We start from the raw sequence: 21,825 nt of genomic DNA on the forward strand, positions 1-21,825 counted from the left end.
ACCGGTGCTGAGTTCTCCTTGGAAGGATCTGGCGCAATATCCAGTGCTCGTAATCGTCTACTCCGGATGGACAAATCTGAGAACAAATGATACATGTGTCATTGGTATCTCTTCTTTCCCATGTATTAGATAACCCATCGGTAGCTGGCATATCGACCGGCAGTTTCACTTTTACGAATAATCTTAACGACCTGGCCTCGTCGAAGGCCCAAATACCGTGCCACGGGATCTGACACCTGAATTCGTGGAAGCTGAGACTCCTTCAACCGATATCGTACTAGCAGCTGAGCCTTTTCTTCAGGGCTGAGCAGAACGTGCTTGGGAACAAGTTCGTGTCGCGTAATGTTGACCAGGAGATCCTGCTCCTGGAAGTGTTCGCAGATATGGCCAGGGATACTGCTGAGTAGTCGAATGGCAGACGGTGAGATAGGCGTGCGAGTGATGAAAATGCCCGAGTGGTAGTTTTGCTCATCCACGGTGTGGTTGAAGTTCCGCACCTGCTTCGTCCCCACGCCTGATGCGTCCGGGCAGAACTCAACGTAAATAGTCCCGCACTCCGGTTTTGGTTCTGGGTTGTTTTTGGTGGGCAGTGGAGTGTACTTTTTCAACATCGCATCGGTCGGGCGGGCAACAATTTTCATTTTGTTACGGCTGCAGTTCGGCCATAATGTTAGACTGATTCAACGAAGCTGTCCCAGGTCCGACAGGTCCGTGGTGACCTACTCGACATATCCCATAGGATCAGAGTATTTCGATCTAAAATCATCGTACGAAATCTGTAGCTCGTCTTCCGATACCTCGTAACCCTAAAGTACAACCGTCTGTTAGCTACACCCATCTCCTGGCAGAGTTCTTCCCAGTACAATACCCGGTCTGCCAGCATCTCATGGACAGTTTTCCAAGTGCGCCACATTCGTGCCATCTCACGCTCGGCCTCTTGCGAGCCGGAAGAGTATTCGTCCTCCATGATTGTAAGTTATTAGCTGCGCCGGCGGCGCAAGTTTGGATACTTTCTCAGGAGCTGATGGTGAGAGAAATTCAGGTATGTAAATCGTATGAAAAATCAGACAGTGGCTGCGACGGTTGGAGAAGTAGAATAAAACGGAAGATGTCCGCGATGCCCGGATTATCGCAAATCACAAGAGCTTCTTCACAGAATGAAAGAAGTCGAAGCTGCGAAAGATTTCGGCGCTAGAACGAATCTGATTCGCGGTCTTGGCGGGCGGTGAGGGAAAGCCACAGGTGAATGTGGTTGTTGAGAAAAAGCCGAGAAAAAAAAGAGGACAGATTTGTTCTCTCGCGATCTTAGCAAGAATAATACCATAATACTACGGCCTTTGTGCCATTGAGTCGTCTTGCTAAATTTCTGGTTTCCTATATCGCGCGTCCGCGACTTTGTTGCTCCGCCTTAATTCAGACTCGTGGAATTGGCGGTACGTGGCTTACTGAGCCTGAGCGCTCACTCTCCGTCAGTTGGGAGTTTTTTTTTCGAGTGGCACTCCTCTGACCAGAAGTCAGGTTGTCGCGTCTAGCTCAATGGCTGCTGCTGCCGCTACAGTTACGCCTCGTGCCTCTGAGCACAAGCCTAAGCCTCAAAAGCCCGATGAGGCGGCCTTCAAGGCCAGTTTGGCGCAAGCCGAGAAAGAGCATGCCGCGGTTCAGGAGAAACTGGTTAGCAACGCACTCAAATTTCAGTGAGTCAGGATTTAAGCGGCTGACTTGCATTTGTGGTCCTGAACAGAACCAAATCAAAGCGAAGATTGAGAACGCCAAACCAAACAATCAGGATTCCCCGGCTGCGAAGAGACAGAAAGAACTCCGGGCCGAGATCGCCGCTATTCGCCAGAAGCAGCAAAGTTTCAAATCATCCAAGGCTAGTGTTCAGGAAAGAATCAATGCTCTCGAAGCGACCCTCAAGGCCCGCATAGCTGAACACAATAGCTCGCGCAGCAAGATCGGGTTCAAAAATGTCGAGGAGATTGATCGAGAAATTGCTCGCCTGGAAAAGCAGGTCGATTCCGGCACAATGCGTCTGGTGGATGAGCGCAAGGCGCTGTCTGACATCTCGAATCTGCGCAAGCAGCGAAAGAGCTTTGCCGCCCTGAACGACAGCCAGAAGGGGATTGACGATTTGAAGGCCCAGATTTCTCAGCTGAGAAAATCTCTCGACAATCCAGAAGCACGTGCACTTCAAGAAAAGCTGAACTCGATTTTCAAGGAGCTGGATCAAATCAAAGCCGAACAGGATGCCGCCGCCAGCAATCTCAACTCTCTGCGCGACGAGCGTTCTCGGTTGCAAGAGGAGCAGCGGAAGAAGTATGACGCAATTCGTGAGATCAAGGACAACTACTACAACCAACGGAGGGCTTGGAAGGAGTATGAGGATGAACTTTGGAGAATTCGGAGGGAGCGTCAGAAGGCCGAGCGGGAGAGACAGGAGCGTGAGAGGCGGAAGAAGATTGCGGAGAAGAAGCTTGAGGAGGCGTCCCGGCCTGCGTATACGGATGAGATTCTCATTGCTCAGGGTCTGATTCGTCACTTTGATCCATCGTACGATTTTTCTGCTCTCGGCCTGGATGACAAGAAGACCGACAACAATAACTTGCGCGCGGAGGTCGGACGAAAGGTTGGCGACTCCGACATCAAGGGTGTGAAGATTGTCAAGAAGGAGGAGCGCGAGGACGATTACTTCGTCGGTACCGGTGGCAAGAAGGGCAAGAAGGGCAAGAAGGGCGGTGCTGCTGGGCAAGGAGCACAGGCGGACGGCAAATTCAACCTCAGCTTCGGAGTTATCGAGGACTTCGCCAGGATCAAGGTCGATCAGCCCATGAGTCAAGCGGACGTGCCTGGTGTCATCGAGAAGCTCGCCGAGAAGATCAAGGAGTGGAAGAAGGACCAGGCTGCCAAGACTGAGGAGGTATGCCAGCTGCTGCGAGTGATATATGCTTTTGCATGGATGTGCTAACGATTGTCCAGAATATCCGGAAAGCTAAGGCTGAGATTGCCCGTCTCGAGGAAGAGTATCAGCAGCGGGCGTCCGGTGCATCCAAGAAGGGAGCGCAGGCCTCTGGGGATGTCAATGGTAACGCTACGACTGAATCCGAGGCGAAGCAGGAGAACGATGCCGCTGCCGATGCCGCCGAACAACTCCAAAAGGCTTCTTTGGAAGACAAACAGTAGGCTGGGTACAAATTGGAATTGCTAGCCTCGGCATAATTATATGTGCATCTTCGCTCTTTCAAAGCCCATGTCTTTTACCTTTGGCCGTGGACATTCCAGGTGTCGAGCGTCCGAAGAGAAGGGCTGTGGGATTTCCGCAGCTCTTTGCTCGGCCGTGGCATCGCTCTTGTGACTTTGCCCATTTGTATAACTACTCGGTTCTCGCAGGGTCAAGAGTTTTGGACTGCATCTAGGTTATGCCCCAATGTTGCATGCTGTGATTCATTGTTTCTAGAATGTCCCTTCTGCGTAGTAATGATCGGAATGCGATGATTGCAACCGCCACCACAAGTGAGCGCTCTATTTCTCAAAACTGATATCATTTCTCAGTCCTCCAGTGGCCACCAGTACATGCCTAGAGAGATTGGCCCTGTGGCCGCATACAAAGGTTGTCTTGCTCACTGGCGGAACAGATGAGTACCGCGTTAGGAAGAAGAATAGAAGATAGTACTCCGTAGGCAATTTCGCATCATGCTTCATCAAGGTTGACGAAGAGGGGAGACATCAACACGGTACCTGGTCGTTGCTATCCTAAATAGGCTAAATGTCATGTACACTAGGTTAACTAGTACATACATGGTTTAGTGTAATCGGATTCACGTGACACATTGATATCATCCACTGCGATAGTCCAGGTGCTGATAAACCCCACGAGCACTCATATTGAACATAGAAGCTGGCCTCGGAAAAAGAAATTCTTTGCTGGAACCAAAATGGGTCACCTGGCCACGGTTGCGACATGCAATCTGAATCAATGGGCGCTAGACTTTGAAGGGAATACTAAGCGCATCATCGAGAGTATTCACAAGGCCAAAGAGGCCGGCGCGAAACTCAGAGTAGGGCCAGAACTGGAGATTTGTGGCTATGGCTGCCTCGACCATCTTTTGGAGCAGGACTTGTACCTGCATTGCTGGGAAATGTTGGAGAGGATTTTGAAGGAAGAGTCTTGCTACGACATTTTGCTTGACATTGGAATGCCCGTCCAGCATCGCAATGTGCGGTATAACTGCCGAGTCATCTGCCTCAATGGCAAGATTCTTCTGATTCGGCCAAAAATGTGGTTGGCAAACGATGGGAATTATCGGGAGATGAGGTATTTCACTCCCTGGATGCATCCTCGACACCACGAGCAATTCCAGCTTCCTCGAATGATTCAAAAACTGCAGGGCGCGACCCATGTAACGTTTGGAGATGCAGTTATCTCAACTGCGGACACTTGCATCGGCGCAGAGACTTGCGTAAGACCTTGCTCATATCACTATATCCTAGAATTAGACGTGTACTGAGTGTGATTAGGAAGAACTGTTCACACCCGGGGCGCCCCATGGTCCCATGAGTTTGGATGGCGTTGAAGTTTTTACCAATAGCAGCGGATCTCACTTTACGCTGCGAAAACTAGAGACTCGGCTGCAGCTGATTATGGAAGCGACGAAGAAGAATGGCGGCATTTATCTTTATGCCAACCAGCAAGGCTGTGATGGAGATCGCCTCTATTACGATGGATCTGCTATGATTCTGGTTAACGGAAAAATCGTCGCTCAAGGCTCGCAGTTCAGTCTCCAAGATGTCGAGGTAGTTACCGCTACTGTTGACTTGGAGGAGGTTCGGGCCCATCGTTCCATGATTTCTAGAAATCTCCAAGCTGCCACCTCCACTGCCAAATATCACCGCATCCAGACATCCTTTGAACTGAGTTCGGCAGAAGATGATCTCAACCTTGAGCGTGGACCCAGTATTCCTATTGAGCCTCGATATTACTCTCCTGAAGAGGAAATTGCGCTCTGTTCTGGAGCCTACTTGTGGGACGTACGTGTTACCATTGCTTCCTCCCAACAACAGCGCTGATTCCGTTTCCACAGTATCTTCGAAGAAGCGGCACGGCCGGCTATCTTGTTCCTCTCTCTGGTGGAATAGACTCGTGTGCGACCGCCACGATCGTGTTTGGTATGTGCCGGATGGTTATCGATGCGATCAAGGCTGGAAACAGTCAGGTGATTGAGGACGTCAAACGGCTTGCTGCATATGGGCAAGGGAAGCTACCCGAGACGCCACAGGAACTGTGCAATCAGATATTCCATACTATCTACATGGGAATGTCCAAGCAGAGTTCGGCAGAAACACGCGGAAGAGCAAAGGAACTTGCCGAGGCGATCGGTTCGTACCATGTCAACTTGGATATTGACGAAGTCTTTGAAGCACAGCGCAATCTTCTCGTGAAATCACTGAACTTTGAACCCAAGTTCAAGGTTCATGGTGGCTCCATAGCCGAGAATATTACCCTGCAGAATATCCAAGCACGGTCCAGGATGGTGACAGGTAAGTCGAGCAATCCTTGTATCAGTCATTGGCAATGCGAGTTGATACAATCGGCCAGCTTACTCATTCGCTCAACTTCTGCCTACCACTCGAGGACGCCCTGGAGGAGGCGGTCTATTGGTTCTGGGATCGGCCAATGTTGGGGTATGTAGTTCCCTTGATCTAGCTAGATGGTATGGGACTGACTTCTTCTCACTTAGGAATCATTGCGCGGGTACGTATTATAGGCTCAGCTTGTTTTTTGTGGGCCGTAGCATACATTTCGCGACCGTACTAACAACTGCTTAGATATTTGACCAAATACGACTGCTCGAGCGCAGACATAGTAAGTTTCTTTCATTTTGCTTGTGGGCACATACTTACAACCACAGAACCCGATTGGTAGTATTGACAAGGCCGATTTGAAGCGCTTCATTGCGTGGGCGGAGACAAACTTCAATTTGCCTTGCCTCCATGGCTTCCTTACTGCTGTGCCGACCGCGGAATTGGAACCCATTACCGAGGTTTGCTTCTTTTTACCCATTGTCAAGCCTTGTTGCTAACTATTTCCGTAGACCTATGTCCAGTCCGATGAAGCAGATATGGGAATGACCTATGATGAGCTCACGGTGAGTTAAACGCTCAAAGACCCCTGTGCAAACTAACTCGAGCTAACTCGCGACGATAGACATTTGGTCGCCTCCGAAAAGTCAACCAACTAGGACCATACGGCATGTTCCAGCGCCTAGTGCACGAATGGGGAAACAAGCGCAAGCGTGAATCAAACGACCACAATCCAGTCCTGGAACCGCGACAGATTGCGTACGTTTTTCTGTCCCACCGAATCTGCACAATGATTTTGAAGCTTACTTGGAGTCAACAGGGAGAAAGTGAAGCGCTTCTTCCACTACTATGCTATCAACCGGCATAAGATGACGACGTTGACGCCCGCGCTGCATTGCAATGACTACTCACCGGACGATAATCGGTTCGATTTACGTCCGTTCTTGTATCCGCCTTTCTGGAAGAGTTGGAGCTTCAAGAAGATCGACCGTGAACTGGAGAAGATGGAGAGCAAGCAGCAAAAGTGACTTTGTCAATAGCGATAACTTGTACGAGTAGATAAAGATGATAGAAAAGTACATAAGGAGGCAGATTTGGATCGAACAACCAATGTCTGTGTGCAGTCCCGCGAAAGTACGAATTACCGTTTCAACGCCGCGAACCGCTTTGCTAATTCATCTACATCTGGTATCCCGGTGCTAGATCTGCGCGGTTGTACCGGTCTTACCGGACTTGCCTTGCTTTCGTCTTCCCCGGGCACACGCACTCGAGGATTCGGATTGTCGCTGCTCGGTTTCGGCGGGGCAACACTCACGGGGCTCCTTCCCGAGGCATCGTGTGGACCGATATCTCGTGGTGGAGTGGCCAGCGCAAGCTCGTCAACTCCTGAGGTGCCTTTCTGGTCGATTGGATCGCCTGAACTTGTCGTCTGGCCCGGCCCTGCGGTGTCTGTATACTCTGGCGGAGGGGTCTCGACTGGATCGGGGATGTTTTCGCTGATGTTCTCCTCTGTCGGTGGCCAGGCAACGCCATAGGCTTTTGCGATCTCGCGGAGATAGCTCTCAACCAATTCCGGAGATGGCGGCTTCACTCGCAGCCGTTTGACAAGTCGTTCAGGAACCTTTACGGCGGCCTTGTTTTCCTGCGCCAATGTAGCAAAGTCCTTCCCCCAGCGTTCTATCAGCAGCGCACGTAGCGTAGTCAATTCACGAACTTCGCGCGGGAACCGCTGCCAGGAGTAGAAAATGGCAGCGGCAGCTTCATCAAGGCCAGGATCTAGATAGGTATCCTCTTCTTCATCAACGAGCTGTTCTCCCTCGGTTTGTTTTTGCGCTGGTGTAGCCTGGCCAGCACCCGACGAGCGACCAAACCGCGAAAACAAACCAAGCCCACCGCTGCCACTTGTTCCATCCTGACTGGCCCCAGTCGAGCCTTGTTTGCCTCCTGCACCTTCCATAGCCTTGACGGCTTCCTTCGCTTTATGCCTTGCACGAATACCCTTCTCGGAAAATGCCAGCTGATCCAACACCGCCGCCCGTGCGAGCAAAAGCTCGCAATACAATTCCACCATCTCCATCACTTCCACCGCGATATCCGTGGCGATCACATTCTCGACGCGGATACGCGCCGAGGCCTCGCGGCCATTCTCGAGAAGTTGCGCTAGCTCGCGCCGTTGTGCTACCGACGCTGCATTGTCTTTCTTCTGGAGGAGACGAAGACGTGGGATGAGGAGGCGTAGCGTCGATTGGAGCCTGGTCTGGATTGGGTTTGGTGTTAAGCGTCAGCGGGCAGGCGGAGAAGACAAGACGTTGCAATTCCATGCAAACCCACCGTATGCGATGAAGGAGGCATTTTCAACAGCTTGACGCTCGTTCAGCTGCCTGCTACCAAGTTTCTTAGACTCGTTCCTGAAGGGCATCTCCATTTGTTGGTTTGGGGCGGACCGAGGGGTCGCGCCGGCACGTTCCTATCTTATCGTTTATCTTATCTCTTATCTTATCTCTTATCTTATCGGTTCCAGGTGCCCCAACTTGAGCATGGTCTGGACACGCGCGAGCCGGAAAACACTCAGAGTCGTGCAGCGAAGATCGCTGGTGCTCATCATGCATTGATTGAGAGTTGTACTCCATATTCACACACTTATTGATGGATTTTGATACAGTACCTTCCCAACAGGCTTGAGATACACAATCACACTGCGCGGTAAACGCGCAAGAGATTGTCTCATCGCAAGGACAGGCAGGTGGTCATCCTCGCCGGAGCCGTGATAATAACCTGGCCAAGAATAACATCGAAGACACCCTCTCAACAGGCAAAAATGAACGGTTATCACGCCCAACCTGATTACTCTTCTGATACAGGTAGCCCGGCTGGAGGCCAGACAAACCCAATGACAGTCAATAGTTACGGTCGGACAGTCTGGACGAAACCAATGGATTACGCGCTTCTTAACGGGCTTTTGTTTGCGAAGAGGAATGGCTTTGAGTCTGACAAAGGGAATTTCAAGGCCCCCGGGTGGGATGAGGTGGTCACAGCGGTACAGGCTGCCACAAATCAGCCAATCGAAAAAAAGCATTGCGAGAACCGATGGAGAAAGAAGAAGCAGTTCTGGAAACTCTGGGTGAAGCATCGCGCCCAGGCTTCTGACTGGACCTGGGATGCTGATAAGGAAACATTCGTCACTGACCGCGCCATCATGGACGAATACTTCCGGAATAATCCACAGTTGGCGGTCTTTCGGGATCGAGGCCCTGATTTTCGAACGATGATGGAGGATCTGTTGGATAACAGAAAAGTGGAATACAAAAACGGGGCTTTTGCGACAGGCCTTGGGGATTTAGGAGGTGGTTCAGCCGGCCAACCACCCCCCTCTGCACCAGTAGCGCCGCCGTCGCCTGAGCCCGTTGTTGCTGAACAGCCACAACAGCCCCAGAAATCGCAGCAGCGGACTGGGATACTACCAGAGACAGTGGCGGAATTGCGTCAACTACTGTTTGAGATGAATAATAGTACACGCTCTCCAGTCAGATCTGCTATCGAGAGTATTCTTCAAGAAGCGGATGACCTGCTGCCGGATGAGTGGAAGGAGAATGGAGTCGTTCGCTACGAGAGGTTGGAACCAATATTGGATCTCTTCCAGGACCCAGTTATTTGTGACACATATTTGGCGTTGCGTTCAGGGAGGAAAGAATATAGGCTTCGATGGTTATTACGAGCTTTAGAACGAAAAGGTCTTTCGTGAGGAATTTGGGTGTCTAGCACGTATCTTCCTGTTATGGTTTACGTTTTCTGCATGAAAGCTTCAATCATGGGAGTCTGTGGGATGGCTGCCTGGCTTTTGTCCCATATCTACTGTAAATAGCACAGCATCTTTTGGCAACACATGCATATATGTTGTACGGAGCATTTGGCCAATCAGCATGGAAAGCCATGCTGGAAGCTTCTTCGGAAATGTGAAAACGGTATTTCAAAAGAGGTGACGAGCACAGTCCTGCTCTCTATGCCCTAATTGTGCCATTCAGACCACCAAAGAACAACAGGGAGACAACATCGACAACCGTATGCATAGCCATGGCAACAGAAAGCAATTATATTTATTCAATACAGGTCATACTCTTCACTCCAACTTGTCCAAATGTTCCAGTCGCGTCAACACCACCTGTTTACTCGTCTCTTCGATCTCGCCGGCGAGAAACACCTCATCGAGAATGGCATAGACCTGGAAGGAGTCACTCGTCAGCCTCCAAATGATCCAACCCAAGCGGATTAATCGTACCTTATAGAAATTAAACACTAGATCCAGCTCGCATACATTTCCAAAGAACTGATCGAGAACCTCCACGAAGAAGTGTATTGCCTCGAGATATGCTAGTTCGTTATCGTTGGCGTCCACGCATGCACAGAAAAAGAGGCCTGCGTATCGTCGGTAGACAATCTTGGTGCTGCGCTTGAACTCGACGAAGTTGGACTGATATTTTTGATCGCGAGGCGCGACGAGCCGGTGCACCTGATCATCCAACGTATCAGCATCGTGTCGGTTCGGACAACGGACAGACAGGAATCGATATGTCTCGTAGACGAACCTCGCCCTTGAGTTTCACTTTCTCATCATCCTAAACGTCAAGAAGCAGCCTCCATTAGTATTCCGAAGATATTGTCTACTCGAAGCAACCGGTCAGATTACTCACACTATATGGTGCATACCACTTGGCCAGACGCGTCTTGCCTCTGTCGCAATGCTTTGCATTAGTCCGATGCTGGTAATATTCTCTGCGATGGGCACGCACTGGCGATTCTGAACGAGGATGAATGAGAGCACCATCCCGTCAAAAGTCACAAAGGAGCAAGCGTCGCATCAGTCCCCTGTCAGCCTCGGATGAGCCGCTCTCCACGCGGTTTGTAAAATGGGCAGAGCGATTCTGCAGCGGAAATGTTGTGATTATCTTCCGCTAGTCCGCACCGAGCTGCAGCAAGTACTGTAGTCTCCCGTCGCAGCTCAGGGCCTCGAACCGGAGCCAGGGACGATGTCCGGGTGTGGAGAACACCCCCGCTAGTTCAAAGCTACAGCTGCTCACTAATTTTCTGCAAAAACTGAATTTTCTTGCATTTTTTCATGCAAAGCTAGAACTTAGTTACTTAATAGTTGATTAGTACCTACCTTTGACGAAAATGGCAAGCCTTATAAGCAGTTGTCCTGCTTGAATAACTTTGGTAACTACCAGACTACACGCCACTGTTGAGCGTTCCACATTCTCGCATTTCACCGCACCAGCGTTGTGTGTGATAATGTATTTGTGCCCCATGTGAACGAGGCTGTGTGCACTGAGTGTCCCCGTATTGTATTGTACGACTCCATGCATAAGATTTGAGGTGATTGTGAGAAGGGTCAAGTTACCCTGATTCAGGTCTGCGTTTGCATTTACGGGATCCTTGCCGTCAAAATTCGGTGGCCGACGCCGCATCCGAGGAAGCTGAACCTAGCTTGTAGTGCATGTTCATACTCTAAAAGCGCCGAATAAAGACATATTCAGATTGCTGAGTCCGAACGCGTTTCCCTGCGATGTAGCTACAAAGAATTGTTCCGGTGCAACAAACTCAGCAACGTTCCCTGAATTAAGTGGCATTTTCTGCATAACGCTAATACTCCGCAGTTTAGATGCTGACATTTTCTACTGCTCGCCGACGAACCACGATGAAATCTTCCTTCTCAATGTCTGAATCGTCGTTGGCTCAGGCTGCAACTCATCAGCATAGTTAAGCATGTAGGTTGTTAGAGGATATACACTTACAGAAGGCTCTTCTGACGTGACCGAGCGCGATTCGCCGCCCTCGCTGTCGTATCCCTCCTCATCATCAGAGTGAAATCGTACCGGATCTCCGTTGTAAACGAGCCACCAACCAATCTTCTCTTCTGGTTCCCCTATCACGTCCCGTAGGCGCGCAAGAGCATCCACAACCTCTTGAGAAATTGTCACGTCCGGAGGAGGATCAATGGGCGCATGTAGACCGTCTTTCGGCCGCGCATCGTCAGGTAATATTTCAACGCGATCCGCAACGAAGGCATACGGTTGGCTCACGGCGGCATCACTGAGATCTTCCGGGTCATACTGCTCCAGGAGATGAAGTTCAGGCAGATGGGCCATGATGTCTGGGAATTTTTCCTGGAACGATTCGAGCAGCACACGTGTGGTTGTTGGTTCCTGGATATACTCGGCCGCTGCATCATCGATGTTGTTGCGGACGACATAGACCAAAATACTCATTGGGAGCTTCGCGCGCACCCAGCGGAAACCATGGATCTTGTAGACAACCATTGTTGATGGAATTGGCCGTTCAGAAAGCTAGCGTTTGGGACAGTTCGCGAATGAGCCGACTTAGATCCTTGATTCAAGATGTCATCAGGCTCCAGCCATGACTAGCGCTTCTCTTTGTTCTTGCCCCTGTGGCCAGTCCCTATTTTCCTCCCAATGTCATCTGAGGATGAGTACGGAGTACAGCATGGGCGCTGTTCAATTCTACCGTGCATCCCTGAAGTGCAAAAGATCGTGAAGCTGATTGGCCAGACTCCGTGCGACAGCGGAAGCTAAAGGCTTAGTCAGCGATTCCTGATTGAAGCCATTTCAGGGAGGATGCATATCGACTACACGTAGTTTACGGACAATTGATGGAACATCGGTATCCTAATCATTAGCATGTGAAGAGAACTGATCGCAACTCGCTACAATGGCCATGCAAGTCTGTTTGGAGTAAAGCGTGCTTAGAGTCGAGCATATCCGGTTGTTGGCTGCAGCAACTGAACTAGGCATGTCGCTTGCGGGGCGAGTTCCTGTTCTCGATGATATCTCTAGATTCAATATTGCACCATATCTATCTTAGGACGTGCCATATCCCTTTGCCCATGCTGCATCGAAAGTGACCTTGTTCAAGGCGAACTGCCGCACATAATCTCTCTCCAAATCATGTGCTCGTTTTCCCACAAGAACCATACTATGCAACGGTGGTCCCATATCAACGGTTGTCAGCTCCTGGAGAGTCCCTGCGACAAGCTTCTGGTCAGGTGCGCCAACTCGTGCAGCGCCGATTGCAAGACTGTCTGGCCCGTAGACACCCTCTTGCCTTTCTTCCTCCGTCTCGAGCATTTGACTAGCGCACTGAGCTACTGTCATGTATCGAGGAGGTTCGTAGACAATCTTTCCACGAGCGAGAGCCTCTAATGACGGCTCCTTGACCTTGATATCAAGAAGCACCAGCGTATGAAGACCCAACTTTACGTTCTCCCTGATGCGGTCATAGTATGAAGATGGTTTCCATGTCTCGGTGAAAAACACCATGCTTACTGTCTGGCCAAAATTGTACAGCTGCAACCCAGTGCAACCTATGGCAGACATTATGGAGGCATTGGGGATGGTTTTCGTCGGGATGTCCAGCTCTCGCGCTCGCAAGACGAGGTCTGTATGGGTCGTAGCACTGCTAACGGGTTAGAATGCAAGAAACAAATCCCGGGCCGCAAGGCGTACCCAAATGGATCCCCAACAACGAGGAAAGCAACATCTACATCCTTTGCTCCAGCTAGGATGTCATCGCTGCGGTTTTCCACCATCTCACGGTCGGCGACGATAACTGGCCGGCCATAGAAAGATTCCTACTGTCGGGCATGAATGCAATTAGCACCATGAATTTGAGTGCATCATTTCTATCAAGTCACAGATCACGCACAAGTTTCTCCTTGTCCACTAGCAAAATGCTCGTGTATGCTTCCAGGTAAACCCGCTCTGCATTCTTGACCACCTCCAAGCCACGGACAGAGATGTCCTTTTCGTCGGCAAGACCCAGCCCAATGAGATACAGCATTTTGAATCCCTCCCGAAGCTATGTGCTTGGAATTCGTGCTTGCTGGATTCTATTTACCAGTTGATGCGAACCTGGAGAAGATCGCAGTGGGTTTTTCGTACAATTCCTGGAGCACTTCGGAACAACATTCTTCCGCAGTGCTTTCGGATGGGCCGTCCTCCGCGGCGGCGCTCTTAGGGCATCTCAACGGCTACTCCTCTTCATCATCTAAACGGAAGCTCCTCTTGATTTCTAGCTATTCTTTCTATGTATAATTGGCATCAATATTCGAAGTCGGCACCATGGCGACCAGCGACCGATTTCCCAAGTACCGGCAAGAAATCCAACAGGTACGACTTATTCACTTTGCCAGACACCAATGCAGTACCCCTATTTGATAAGGCGCATTCCCTCATGGTCAATATGTGGACTTCAAAGTCTCGAGCCGAAGTTTGTCTGTTTTCACTTGGGATTTCTGAATCCTGTCATTCCGACTATTGTTGAAGCTACTGTGTGGTGAATATGCTCCTGGTCCATTCACTCGGTTGGCTGCATTCACTGCTCGTTCATGGGAGTCCAACACCCTTCATGTTGAACACGGCTTTCTTACTCCTGTTTAAACCCGGGACATCATGGCCCGACTGAAACCGGACTCTTCTGCTGGACGCAAACACAAGGGTGTCTCTGCAGCGAAGCGAGAGAACGACGTGGCCAATGAGCTGTTCAGAAAGAGGCTAACGATTGGAATCTGTCGACAGATGATGTTCGTCTCAGGCGAAACGGCCGAGCCATCGACAGAAACAACCACATTAATCGAAGAGATTGTCCGACAGCAAGTTATTGAAATGGTTGGTTGCCAGCACTCATCACGGTTCCACAAATGAGCGCTAATGCAGAGGAAGCTCATTCGAAGTACTGCACTTGCTAATCGGCGAGGCAATCGTTCTATCTCTACCGACGATCTTATCTTCTTGATCCGCCATGATAAGGCCAAGGTTTCCCGGCTCCGCACATTCCTCTCCTGGAAGGATGTGAGAAAGAACGTAAAGGATTCTGATGACAAGGCTGGTGCCGATGCAACTGACTTTGCGGCGGCTGATGATCCGCTGGCGGGGGCGGTTGTTGCTGGCCCTCAAGATGTTGCTGCGAAGCCGAAGACGAAGAGAGCTAAAGTTGGTCTAGCATGGGATGTTAACAGCTTCTACTCTGTTCAAGTACCGGAGCGAGAAGACGAGGAGGATGAGGAAGAAGAGGAGCAAAACTATGCGACGCTACAACGTCTGGCAACGGCGGATGAGAGGACCAAGAACATGACTAAGGAAGAATACGTCTTTTGGTCTGATTGTCGACAAGCGTCCTTTACCTTCCGCAAGAGCAAGCGATTCCGCGAATGGGCCGGATTTGGCGTTATTACGGAGTCCAAACCTAACGATGACATTGTGGATATTCTCGGTTTCCTTACCTTCGAGATTGTTCAAACCTTGACAGAAGAGGCTCTGAAAGTCAAAGAACGAGAGGATCGTGAGAAGAAGGGTCGAGGTGGCTCTGAGAATGGCAATGGGGACAACTCGAAAAAACGAAAGCGTGAGACGGGCCTGTTCGACCCGCCGGAAGAAGGCCGCACGCCTGTCGAGCCGCGACATATCCGCGAAGCCTATCGCAAGCTGCAGGCGACCACGCAAAAGTCGAACGCAATGCTTCTTCACGATGGCCGTGCACCGGGACGGTTCCCGCTGCGGTTGATCTGATCTTATAATCGATATATGATTCTATCCCTGGGCTGTTTTGGTTATGATGACGTCTTTGGCTAATGGAGGTTTTGGAGTATTTTTTTTTTTTTTTATTTCATCCATTTAGATACCCAGACAGTTTGTCTAAGAGAAGTTCACGGTAGGATATCACCAGCCATGTTACTAGGAACAATCCATTGATCTGTTCTTTGGCATCGACCAAGAGGCATTCGAAACAATGCTGATATAGGACCACATCTCTACTCTGGATGTGATTGACGCCCTGGAACTGATCAGCCAAGAGTTGCTTTCTCACCATTTCCCGAAATGAAGAGTTCAAACGTACATTGAGCCAACTCCTCCTCCGTGATCTCGCGCAACCTGCTGATCGAGGGTGCCTCGCCCTTGGCCACCGCCTTTCCCGTCTCAACAGCCTTGCTGATAATTCCCTTCTTGGAGAGCGCGTAGGTCACGAACTTGGCCTCCAGCCTTATCACGCCGATACGCGGATCGTCGGGGCCGCCGTCATGAACCCCATCACCTAGGTCACCCAACCATGCCTGGAGAGCCGGCGTGTAGTACTTGTGAACAATGGCCGGATCAGACAAAAGACTCGCCGTGCCAGACACCGATGCCCATGATCCGGACACTATGTCCAGGAAGGACATGTTAACCTCTGTTGGATGGATGTTGAGGTCCGCCGTTTTGCCGGAGAAGAGGTTGGTGTGGAAGATGAGGTCGATTCCACCGTGCTCCTATCAAATCCGGTGATCAGAATCAGTATGAGTCCGGAATTTATTTGAAAAATATACGCAAGGAACTTGTGGTGCAGTACCGTGGCCGCCAACGACATACATCGCGAGGACAACAGATCGCTGTCAGATGCTTTGGTGGTCATCATTCCGTATTTCGTGCTTTCGATGAACCTGACTAGGTCCTCGACTTTTTCCTTCAGAGGCGGATTCTCATAGTTCTTTGCCTTGTAGGGATCAATTGGCTGCGTGCCGGCGCTCGTTTTGATGGTGGTCGACATTGTTTCTGGTTATTCAACGGTTCACTGGCTTGACATAAGATGCGTATGATATTGTAGTTCAACACCGGGGGTTTTGCAGGATTGTTCGTATAACTTATATATTAAAAATTCTCAACCAGTATTATAACAGCAGTCATCAAGTATATGCAATGATCCATGTGAGAGTAGTATCAACAGAGCAACAGGATTATTCCACGACCCACCATCATCTGTTCGACTGTGTCGTAGACATGACGTCAGATCAACACGCAAAAAATGCAGTTGACGCGCGTTCCATGGTGTAAACATTAATGTACCGTCGCGGCTTTGAAAATATTTCCGGCAAAATATCAACAGTGGAAACCTAGCCGAGAACATGTTCCAGCACGCAGTTGTGCCTCCATGTTTTGAGGAGCACTAACAGTGTCGATGCTGATTATAGTGAATGCGTCGGCTGTAGGAGACTCAATCTAAGCCCCCGGCATATATTCAAGTGCATTGCTCAATCGATAGATTGAATCCATATGCATGGAGACCGATTGCACCAAACTACTATGGGACTGTGTGATTTGAGTCGAACCTTCGCGCAGATAACAGCCTGTGCTGTCCATTGAGCAGAGGTCTACCTGGTCGTCCGCGGCACATACCTTGAGATCAAGGTCCAGAACCCGTATGTCAGGAGGAAATGGAGGCCCATGTATAACACTGAAGATGTCAATTAGGTTTTGTGAACTTGGGGCAAGGATCAAGTAGAACTGACCTTCATCGCGCCATCCATTCCCTCTTCCAAACATCGTCAACTTCTCGTTCCTACGGATCCACCAGGGAATCACGGCTCTCGTGCATGTCCTACCCTCGATGACCATGCAGCCCCCTTTTCCCGGTCGGCACTCAAGATGCCGCCTACGTCTGGCGATAATCCGTCTAATTCGCCAATTGCAAAACTGTTCATCCGTACGGAACGAGCATTTTTCCATAGGACACTCGAGCTTCCGTTCAAATCTCGAGACCAGCCAATCGATCTTCAAATGGACACCCGTATAGACGAGATAGTAGAAGTGACGGCAGGTGTGTTTCAGCGCCAGCGCGTCTGGATATGGAAGATACGACGAGATGTGAAGGTGCAATTCTGTGGGTAGGTCCATCAAATTCAGGGACGGCCTTTCTGCGACCGTATTTTCCGTATTGCTGTCCATGTTGACCTGAATGGCGCAGGAACCGAGGAAACAGTTCAGCCTGGTCGACAGACATCGACAGCAAGACGGCTATTTAAGGTCAAAATCGCATGGCACAGGGTCATTGGAGCTCGCAGTCACAGACTGGCACCAAGACATTCCGAGGCAAAGCCTCAACACGAAGTGCCAATGAGATTCTGCTTCTACAAGCTCGTGAGCTGCTAAATGAGAATGCGACAGATGTCCTTCCAGGTGCAGCTGAGGGACCATGGGGCGGGACCCGCCAGAGATCCCCGTGCCTAAAGTTAGCTTGATAGTCACAATCAGTTAGTTTAGTTACTGTAACTGTTCCGTAAGAAGCCGTAAAAATTACGTCATCACGATAAGATTATCGAACCTGTGGCTTATCTCATTGGGTGTCGGAGTAATTGTGCTCAAACTTTCCCTGAAAATTACTAGCTTGATATGCAAAGCAAGTGAAACCTCGCAACACCCAGCTTTGCGTGTACCAAAGCTTCATATTCTTAGCAGCAAAAGTCATCTCGAACCGAGCCAATACAATAATCGACCGATATTTCAACCACGGTCTATCTATTCAAAATCTCATCGACATACTGCCAAGCATGTCGAACCGAAAGTCCGCCTACGGAACACCCGCATCAGACACCGACTTCCGCAAAACCTGGGACCGTGAAGAATATGCCCGCAAGGCTGCGGAGGAAGAGGCTAAGGCCAAAGCCGAAGCCAAAGCACGATACGAGGCCAAACTCCTAGGGAAAAAATGGCATGCGCCCGTGGATTATAGCTCGCTGGAGCAGACGAACGCCCGCGCGCAACGGCTCGATGTGGCCTCAATGATCGGCAAGACCACCATCGTGCCTGCCGGGGCGGCCGTCGGCAAACGTGGTCGCGGTGCTGGATTCTACTGCCCGGACTGTGACTTGACGTTCAAGGACAATATCCAGCTCGTGGAACATCTGAACAGCAAGCAGCACTTGTTCGCCACCGGGCAGAGTGGCGAGGTTAAGCGGGCGACCCTTGAGGAGGTGCGAAATCGGCTACGGTGGCTAGCCCATAAGAAGAGGCAGGAGGAAGAGGAGGAGCGCAAGGCTTGGAATTTAGATGTCGGTGCTCGTTTGAAGGATCGTGAGGAACAGGAAGCGAGAGAACGGGAAGAGAGGAGACGGAAGCGCAGAGAGAAGCGCCAAGCGATGAAGAAGGAAGAGAACGAAGGTTGGGAGGGCAGACTGGGAATCATTTCGTGACGGCTTTTCCATCAGTTCTGGGATTCTTTGGACATGATCTGGTTCATTGGATTATAAGCTCTTAATATACCCAAGGCGTTATGGTGTTTTTTTAGATTTTCAGTTTCCAGGTTCAAAAAGCAGTCCCCATTCCCCAACTCCATACAAAGCAAAACAACTCATGCTATATACATATTAGCCAAAACCACCCAAATGAAAATATTCTAGTCAATACACTCGATGCCCTCCAAGGCCTTCATAGCCCTTCCTCCCTCTCTCTCAAAGAGTCCAACTACCCGCTCACACTCGCGTCGTAATTGCTCTGCGGCCCTTTCTGCGTTGAACCTGATCCATTCTTCGACGGTCATCTTCTTTTCGGGAGTGCTAAGGGCATCCTTTCCGCCGTCAAAAAAAATGTTAAGGTCATTATTTTCCTTATCTCCAGAATCACCGAAGAGGAGCTCGTCGACATCGACTGGTGTCCATGGGAAGGTGGTTGTTAGTTGTCCCGCATCTGGCCTCCGCTTGGATGGTGACTGTGCTGGTGTGCTTGCTGCTAAAGGTACACGAGCAGTTTGTGACCTTGATGGGGACATCAACGGAGGCCTAGTGGCAGATGGCCTTGACGACGGTGGTTGATTCTCGGCGTCAGAGGACTGCGGTGATGGGGATGGTGTGGTCTCCTGTATTGTCACGGGTTGAGTTTGAACCCTTGCTGTTCCGGCCCGATACTGGGGGGACCTGTTCTGCGCCATCGATTCCAGCAAAGTTTGAGTGTGTTGCTGTTCCCGCGGTATATCGCTGTATCGTTGCACTGTTTTAGGGGGAACATTCGACACTCGACCTGACGACCGCTTCGAGTTATCGGACGGCGTTTGTTCAATATTTTGCTCATAATCATCTCCAAGCTTGCTCGTTTTCTTAGTGAGTCGTGGTTTAGATTCTATCGGAGTATGTCCCCGACTAGTGGAAGCAGCAACATCCTCCTCGACTGGTGCTTTGGCGGGCTTCTTTGCTTTCGAAGGAGCACGTTTTTTAACGGGTTCTTCCTTGGGTGGAGATGCAACTGCCACTTCATTGGAGTTATCATCGAACTCATCTTCAGTCTCAATGGCGGCTGCTCTGGACTCTGAGGGCGTTTCGTCCACTTGGTAATCGTCTACTTGATGATCATCCACAAATTCAGGTTCCTCCGCAGGCTCTGGTTCAGGTCTCGATCCCAATTCCGGTTCAGGTGTGATGTCTTTCTTGGACTTCTTAGTTGCGGCCTTCCTGCTTGTCTGTTTTCGTGCTTTCATCTTCGTCGACTTCACGACGTCTGGGTCTTCCTCGCTGGCGAAACCATTTTCTCGAGCATCGTAAGTCTTCTGCACCTCCTTTTCAGCTGGACGGGACGCTCTTGTCAATGCTACTGACGCCGAGACAGATTCTTTGCGGGCCTTCTCTGCGTTGCTATCCTTGTACTGAAATTCAAATGGCTCGTCATCGCTCATGTCACGCTCAAGATCGGCCTCCAAGGCTTCTTCCAACTCGGAGTCATCAGGTATACGGTTCCGAAGGGAAGCCTTTGTTGCGGTCGAAATAACGGTAGTCCTGTTCGTCGTCGCGATGCTGCTCCTCTTCGAGCCTCTGCGGCCCTTCGCTTGTTTGGCAGGTGGGACGTCCTCGTCTAGTGATGTGTCATCTGGGGTACCTTGTTTTGCATTGTCCCTTTCCATTTCTTTCACAGCGCTGCTCTGCGATCGAGTCGCTCGTCTCTTCCGCGGCGGCCCTTCAGGAACTGGTGATGGCTCCTGTATTGTCTGCGCCGGGACGTATTCAACGACATCCTCACTAGCTCGCTTTTTGCCTCGCGTCGCTCGAGTCGCCTTAACGGTTTCCGCTGATTTACTTTCCTCCAGGGTCTCTGGTTCCATCTGAATGCTCGCTTCACTCGAATCGTCCTTTTTCGTTTTCTTTCTCTTCGATGTCGCAGCTCGTTTGCTTCCCTTTGAAGACTTCCCCGTTGATTGAGATGAAATGCTCGTATCCAGCGTATCTTCGGTGATGGAACTTGCTTCCGAATCTACTGAGGCAGTCGACTGAGTGGATAGGCGAGAAGATTTTGACGAGCGCGACTTCTTGGACCTCGAACTCTTCGACGACTTGCGCGATGAAAGCGCGAACACGAAAAATGAGCAATCCGCAGACCGGCGATAATGTTCCTCACTAGGCACGTCAGCTTGGGACCTCACACGTCAAATACAATGGCACTCACAAAGGATCATCTGTCGGCTCCCAGCCGTCCAGAGACAGCTTACAGTACGCACAGGCTGCCAAGTCTGGACTATCCTCGTGTGGACAAAAGTACCATCCAGCGGCCACCATCTGATTACACTGTCAGCCTTGACAAAATGCGGTGTTCCTCGCTGTCAACACTTACTTTATCGGATTGACAAATCCAACCTTTTTTCCCTTCATGCGGCCATCCTGCCATGAAAGTAGCCCGTCTTGCTTCGGCGATCCGATCACTCGTGGGATCTTGGATCTCAGCCGGATTAGAGCTACGCTGTTGAATATCCATCATGATCGCCCAGCCACAGTCTGGAGAATGTTTCAAGTGCTCCGCAATCGGATTGTCCTCCTCTTCCCAACCATCCAAGCCTCTGCCGCATAGAAAACATATCGTATTATCAGGATTTGTCTCGTAAGGTTTGTAATAGAATCCCGCATGTGCCAACTACGCCGCAACGGTCAGCGTGATCAAAAAGTAAGTGAGTATCGAAAATACCTCTGCCGGAGATGGTTTGCTATGTGGCCATGAGATAATGCGATTGCTCTTGGAGCTTGACGACCGTGACCTGCCAATTGACAAGACGGTGTCAAAGCTCGCAAGGCGAGCGGCAAAAGTCTCCATTCCGTCGCCCGTTGGCGTCAATTGTATGGTTGTGAGTTGTGCGCGCAAGAAGAAACTCGATCATGAACGAAGAAAACATAGAAGTTACTTTTTGTTCTTCAACACGCGCGCAGTGTCTGTTTGGAATCCCTTGCGGCTTGTTTACTCCATTGTTTTGGGAGCGCGTGACGGAACGCGCCGAGAAATTATCACGTGATAAAATCTCACGTGACTTTCTGAGTTTATATTAAGTAATATTCGGTGTGGCTTCGCCTGTGGCTTGCTGCTCGCAATGAAGATTTTCCGATCGCCGAAACGTCATCCGGAAATTCTCTGGGTGTTCCATGGCGATTCTACGAGTACAGTACTCTTGCGGTACTGC

The 21,825-nt window shown here is 50.3% G+C and overlaps 14 protein-coding genes across 14 annotated transcripts; 5 read left to right on the forward strand and 9 right to left on the reverse strand.

Moving 5' to 3' along the window:
• Positions 1-125: 125 nt before the first annotated feature.
• VTN49DRAFT_6843 (uncharacterized protein) lies at positions 126-967 on the reverse strand (the record flags this gene model as incomplete). Its single annotated transcript, XM_069415046.1, has 3 exons — positions 126-651; positions 724-806; positions 869-967. The coding sequence occupies 3 exons, from the start codon at positions 965-967 to the stop codon at positions 126-128; spliced, it is 708 nt and encodes a 235-aa protein (XP_069264883.1).
• Positions 968-1,536: 569 nt separating this feature from the next.
• Positions 1,537-3,180, forward strand: VTN49DRAFT_6844 (uncharacterized protein; the record flags this gene model as incomplete). Its single annotated transcript, XM_069415047.1, has 3 exons — positions 1,537-1,671; positions 1,742-2,917; positions 2,977-3,180. 3 exons carry the CDS (start codon positions 1,537-1,539, stop codon positions 3,178-3,180), a joined length of 1,515 nt encoding a protein of 504 aa, XP_069264884.1.
• A 752-nt stretch (positions 3,181-3,932) lies between these two features.
• VTN49DRAFT_6845 (uncharacterized protein) lies at positions 3,933-6,605 on the forward strand (the record flags this gene model as incomplete). The annotated part of the gene is made up of 10 exons (XM_069415048.1): positions 3,933-4,457; positions 4,516-5,025; positions 5,079-5,535; positions 5,594-5,679; positions 5,736-5,749; positions 5,824-5,860; positions 5,907-6,038; positions 6,090-6,143; positions 6,203-6,336; positions 6,398-6,605. The coding sequence occupies 10 exons, from the start codon at positions 3,933-3,935 to the stop codon at positions 6,603-6,605; spliced, it is 2,157 nt and encodes a 718-aa protein (XP_069264885.1).
• Positions 6,606-6,718: 113 nt separating this feature from the next.
• On the reverse strand, positions 6,719-7,929 carry VTN49DRAFT_6846 (uncharacterized protein; the record flags this gene model as incomplete). The annotated part of the gene is made up of 2 exons (XM_069415049.1): positions 6,719-7,834; positions 7,909-7,929. 2 exons carry the CDS (start codon positions 7,927-7,929, stop codon positions 6,719-6,721), a joined length of 1,137 nt encoding a protein of 378 aa, XP_069264886.1.
• A 580-nt stretch (positions 7,930-8,509) lies between these two features.
• On the forward strand, positions 8,510-9,319 carry VTN49DRAFT_6847 (uncharacterized protein; the record flags this gene model as incomplete). Its single annotated transcript, XM_069415050.1, has 1 exon — positions 8,510-9,319. The coding sequence occupies one exon, from the start codon at positions 8,510-8,512 to the stop codon at positions 9,317-9,319; it is 810 nt and encodes a 269-aa protein (XP_069264887.1).
• A 375-nt stretch (positions 9,320-9,694) lies between these two features.
• Positions 9,695-10,399, reverse strand: VTN49DRAFT_6848 (uncharacterized protein; the record flags this gene model as incomplete). Its single annotated transcript, XM_069415051.1, has 5 exons — positions 9,695-9,796; positions 9,854-10,084; positions 10,161-10,190; positions 10,266-10,305; positions 10,365-10,399. 5 exons carry the CDS (start codon positions 10,397-10,399, stop codon positions 9,695-9,697), a joined length of 438 nt encoding a protein of 145 aa, XP_069264888.1.
• An 847-nt stretch (positions 10,400-11,246) lies between these two features.
• On the reverse strand, positions 11,247-11,891 carry VTN49DRAFT_6849 (uncharacterized protein; the record flags this gene model as incomplete). The annotated part of the gene is made up of 2 exons (XM_069415052.1): positions 11,247-11,312; positions 11,367-11,891. 2 exons carry the CDS (start codon positions 11,889-11,891, stop codon positions 11,247-11,249), a joined length of 591 nt encoding a protein of 196 aa, XP_069264889.1.
• A 558-nt stretch (positions 11,892-12,449) lies between these two features.
• On the reverse strand, positions 12,450-13,428 carry VTN49DRAFT_6850 (uncharacterized protein; the record flags this gene model as incomplete). Its single annotated transcript, XM_069415054.1, has 3 exons — positions 12,450-13,044; positions 13,095-13,219; positions 13,294-13,428. 3 exons carry the CDS (start codon positions 13,426-13,428, stop codon positions 12,450-12,452), a joined length of 855 nt encoding a protein of 284 aa, XP_069264890.1.
• A 281-nt stretch (positions 13,429-13,709) lies between these two features.
• VTN49DRAFT_6851 (uncharacterized protein) lies at positions 13,710-15,155 on the forward strand (the record flags this gene model as incomplete). The annotated part of the gene is made up of 3 exons (XM_069415055.1): positions 13,710-13,757; positions 14,166-14,255; positions 14,310-15,155. The coding sequence occupies 3 exons, from the start codon at positions 13,710-13,712 to the stop codon at positions 15,153-15,155; spliced, it is 984 nt and encodes a 327-aa protein (XP_069264891.1).
• A 242-nt stretch (positions 15,156-15,397) lies between these two features.
• VTN49DRAFT_6852 (uncharacterized protein) lies at positions 15,398-16,170 on the reverse strand (the record flags this gene model as incomplete). The annotated part of the gene is made up of 3 exons (XM_069415056.1): positions 15,398-15,420; positions 15,484-15,892; positions 15,973-16,170. 3 exons carry the CDS (start codon positions 16,168-16,170, stop codon positions 15,398-15,400), a joined length of 630 nt encoding a protein of 209 aa, XP_069264892.1.
• Positions 16,171-16,281: 111 nt separating this feature from the next.
• Positions 16,282-16,527, reverse strand: VTN49DRAFT_6853 (uncharacterized protein; the record flags this gene model as incomplete). Its single annotated transcript, XM_069415057.1, has 1 exon — positions 16,282-16,527. The coding sequence occupies one exon, from the start codon at positions 16,525-16,527 to the stop codon at positions 16,282-16,284; it is 246 nt and encodes an 81-aa protein (XP_069264893.1).
• A 174-nt stretch (positions 16,528-16,701) lies between these two features.
• VTN49DRAFT_6854 (uncharacterized protein) lies at positions 16,702-17,345 on the reverse strand (the record flags this gene model as incomplete). Its single annotated transcript, XM_069415058.1, has 3 exons — positions 16,702-16,747; positions 16,797-16,854; positions 16,910-17,345. 3 exons carry the CDS (start codon positions 17,343-17,345, stop codon positions 16,702-16,704), a joined length of 540 nt encoding a protein of 179 aa, XP_069264894.1.
• A 602-nt stretch (positions 17,346-17,947) lies between these two features.
• VTN49DRAFT_6855 (uncharacterized protein) lies at positions 17,948-18,589 on the forward strand (the record flags this gene model as incomplete). The annotated part of the gene is made up of 1 exon (XM_069415059.1): positions 17,948-18,589. One exon carries the CDS (start codon positions 17,948-17,950, stop codon positions 18,587-18,589), a length of 642 nt encoding a protein of 213 aa, XP_069264895.1.
• A 203-nt stretch (positions 18,590-18,792) lies between these two features.
• VTN49DRAFT_6856 (uncharacterized protein) lies at positions 18,793-21,464 on the reverse strand (the record flags this gene model as incomplete). Its single annotated transcript, XM_069415060.1, has 4 exons — positions 18,793-20,776; positions 20,826-20,935; positions 20,991-21,287; positions 21,339-21,464. 4 exons carry the CDS (start codon positions 21,462-21,464, stop codon positions 18,793-18,795), a joined length of 2,517 nt encoding a protein of 838 aa, XP_069264896.1.
• Positions 21,465-21,825: the final 361 nt, after the last annotated feature.

This window comes from Thermomyces lanuginosus (assembly GCF_041956635.1).
Source record: "Thermomyces lanuginosus strain ATCC 200065 unplaced genomic scaffold VTN49scaffold_42, whole genome shotgun sequence".
Lineage (NCBI taxonomy): Eukaryota > Fungi > Ascomycota > Eurotiomycetes > Eurotiales > Trichocomaceae > Thermomyces > Thermomyces lanuginosus.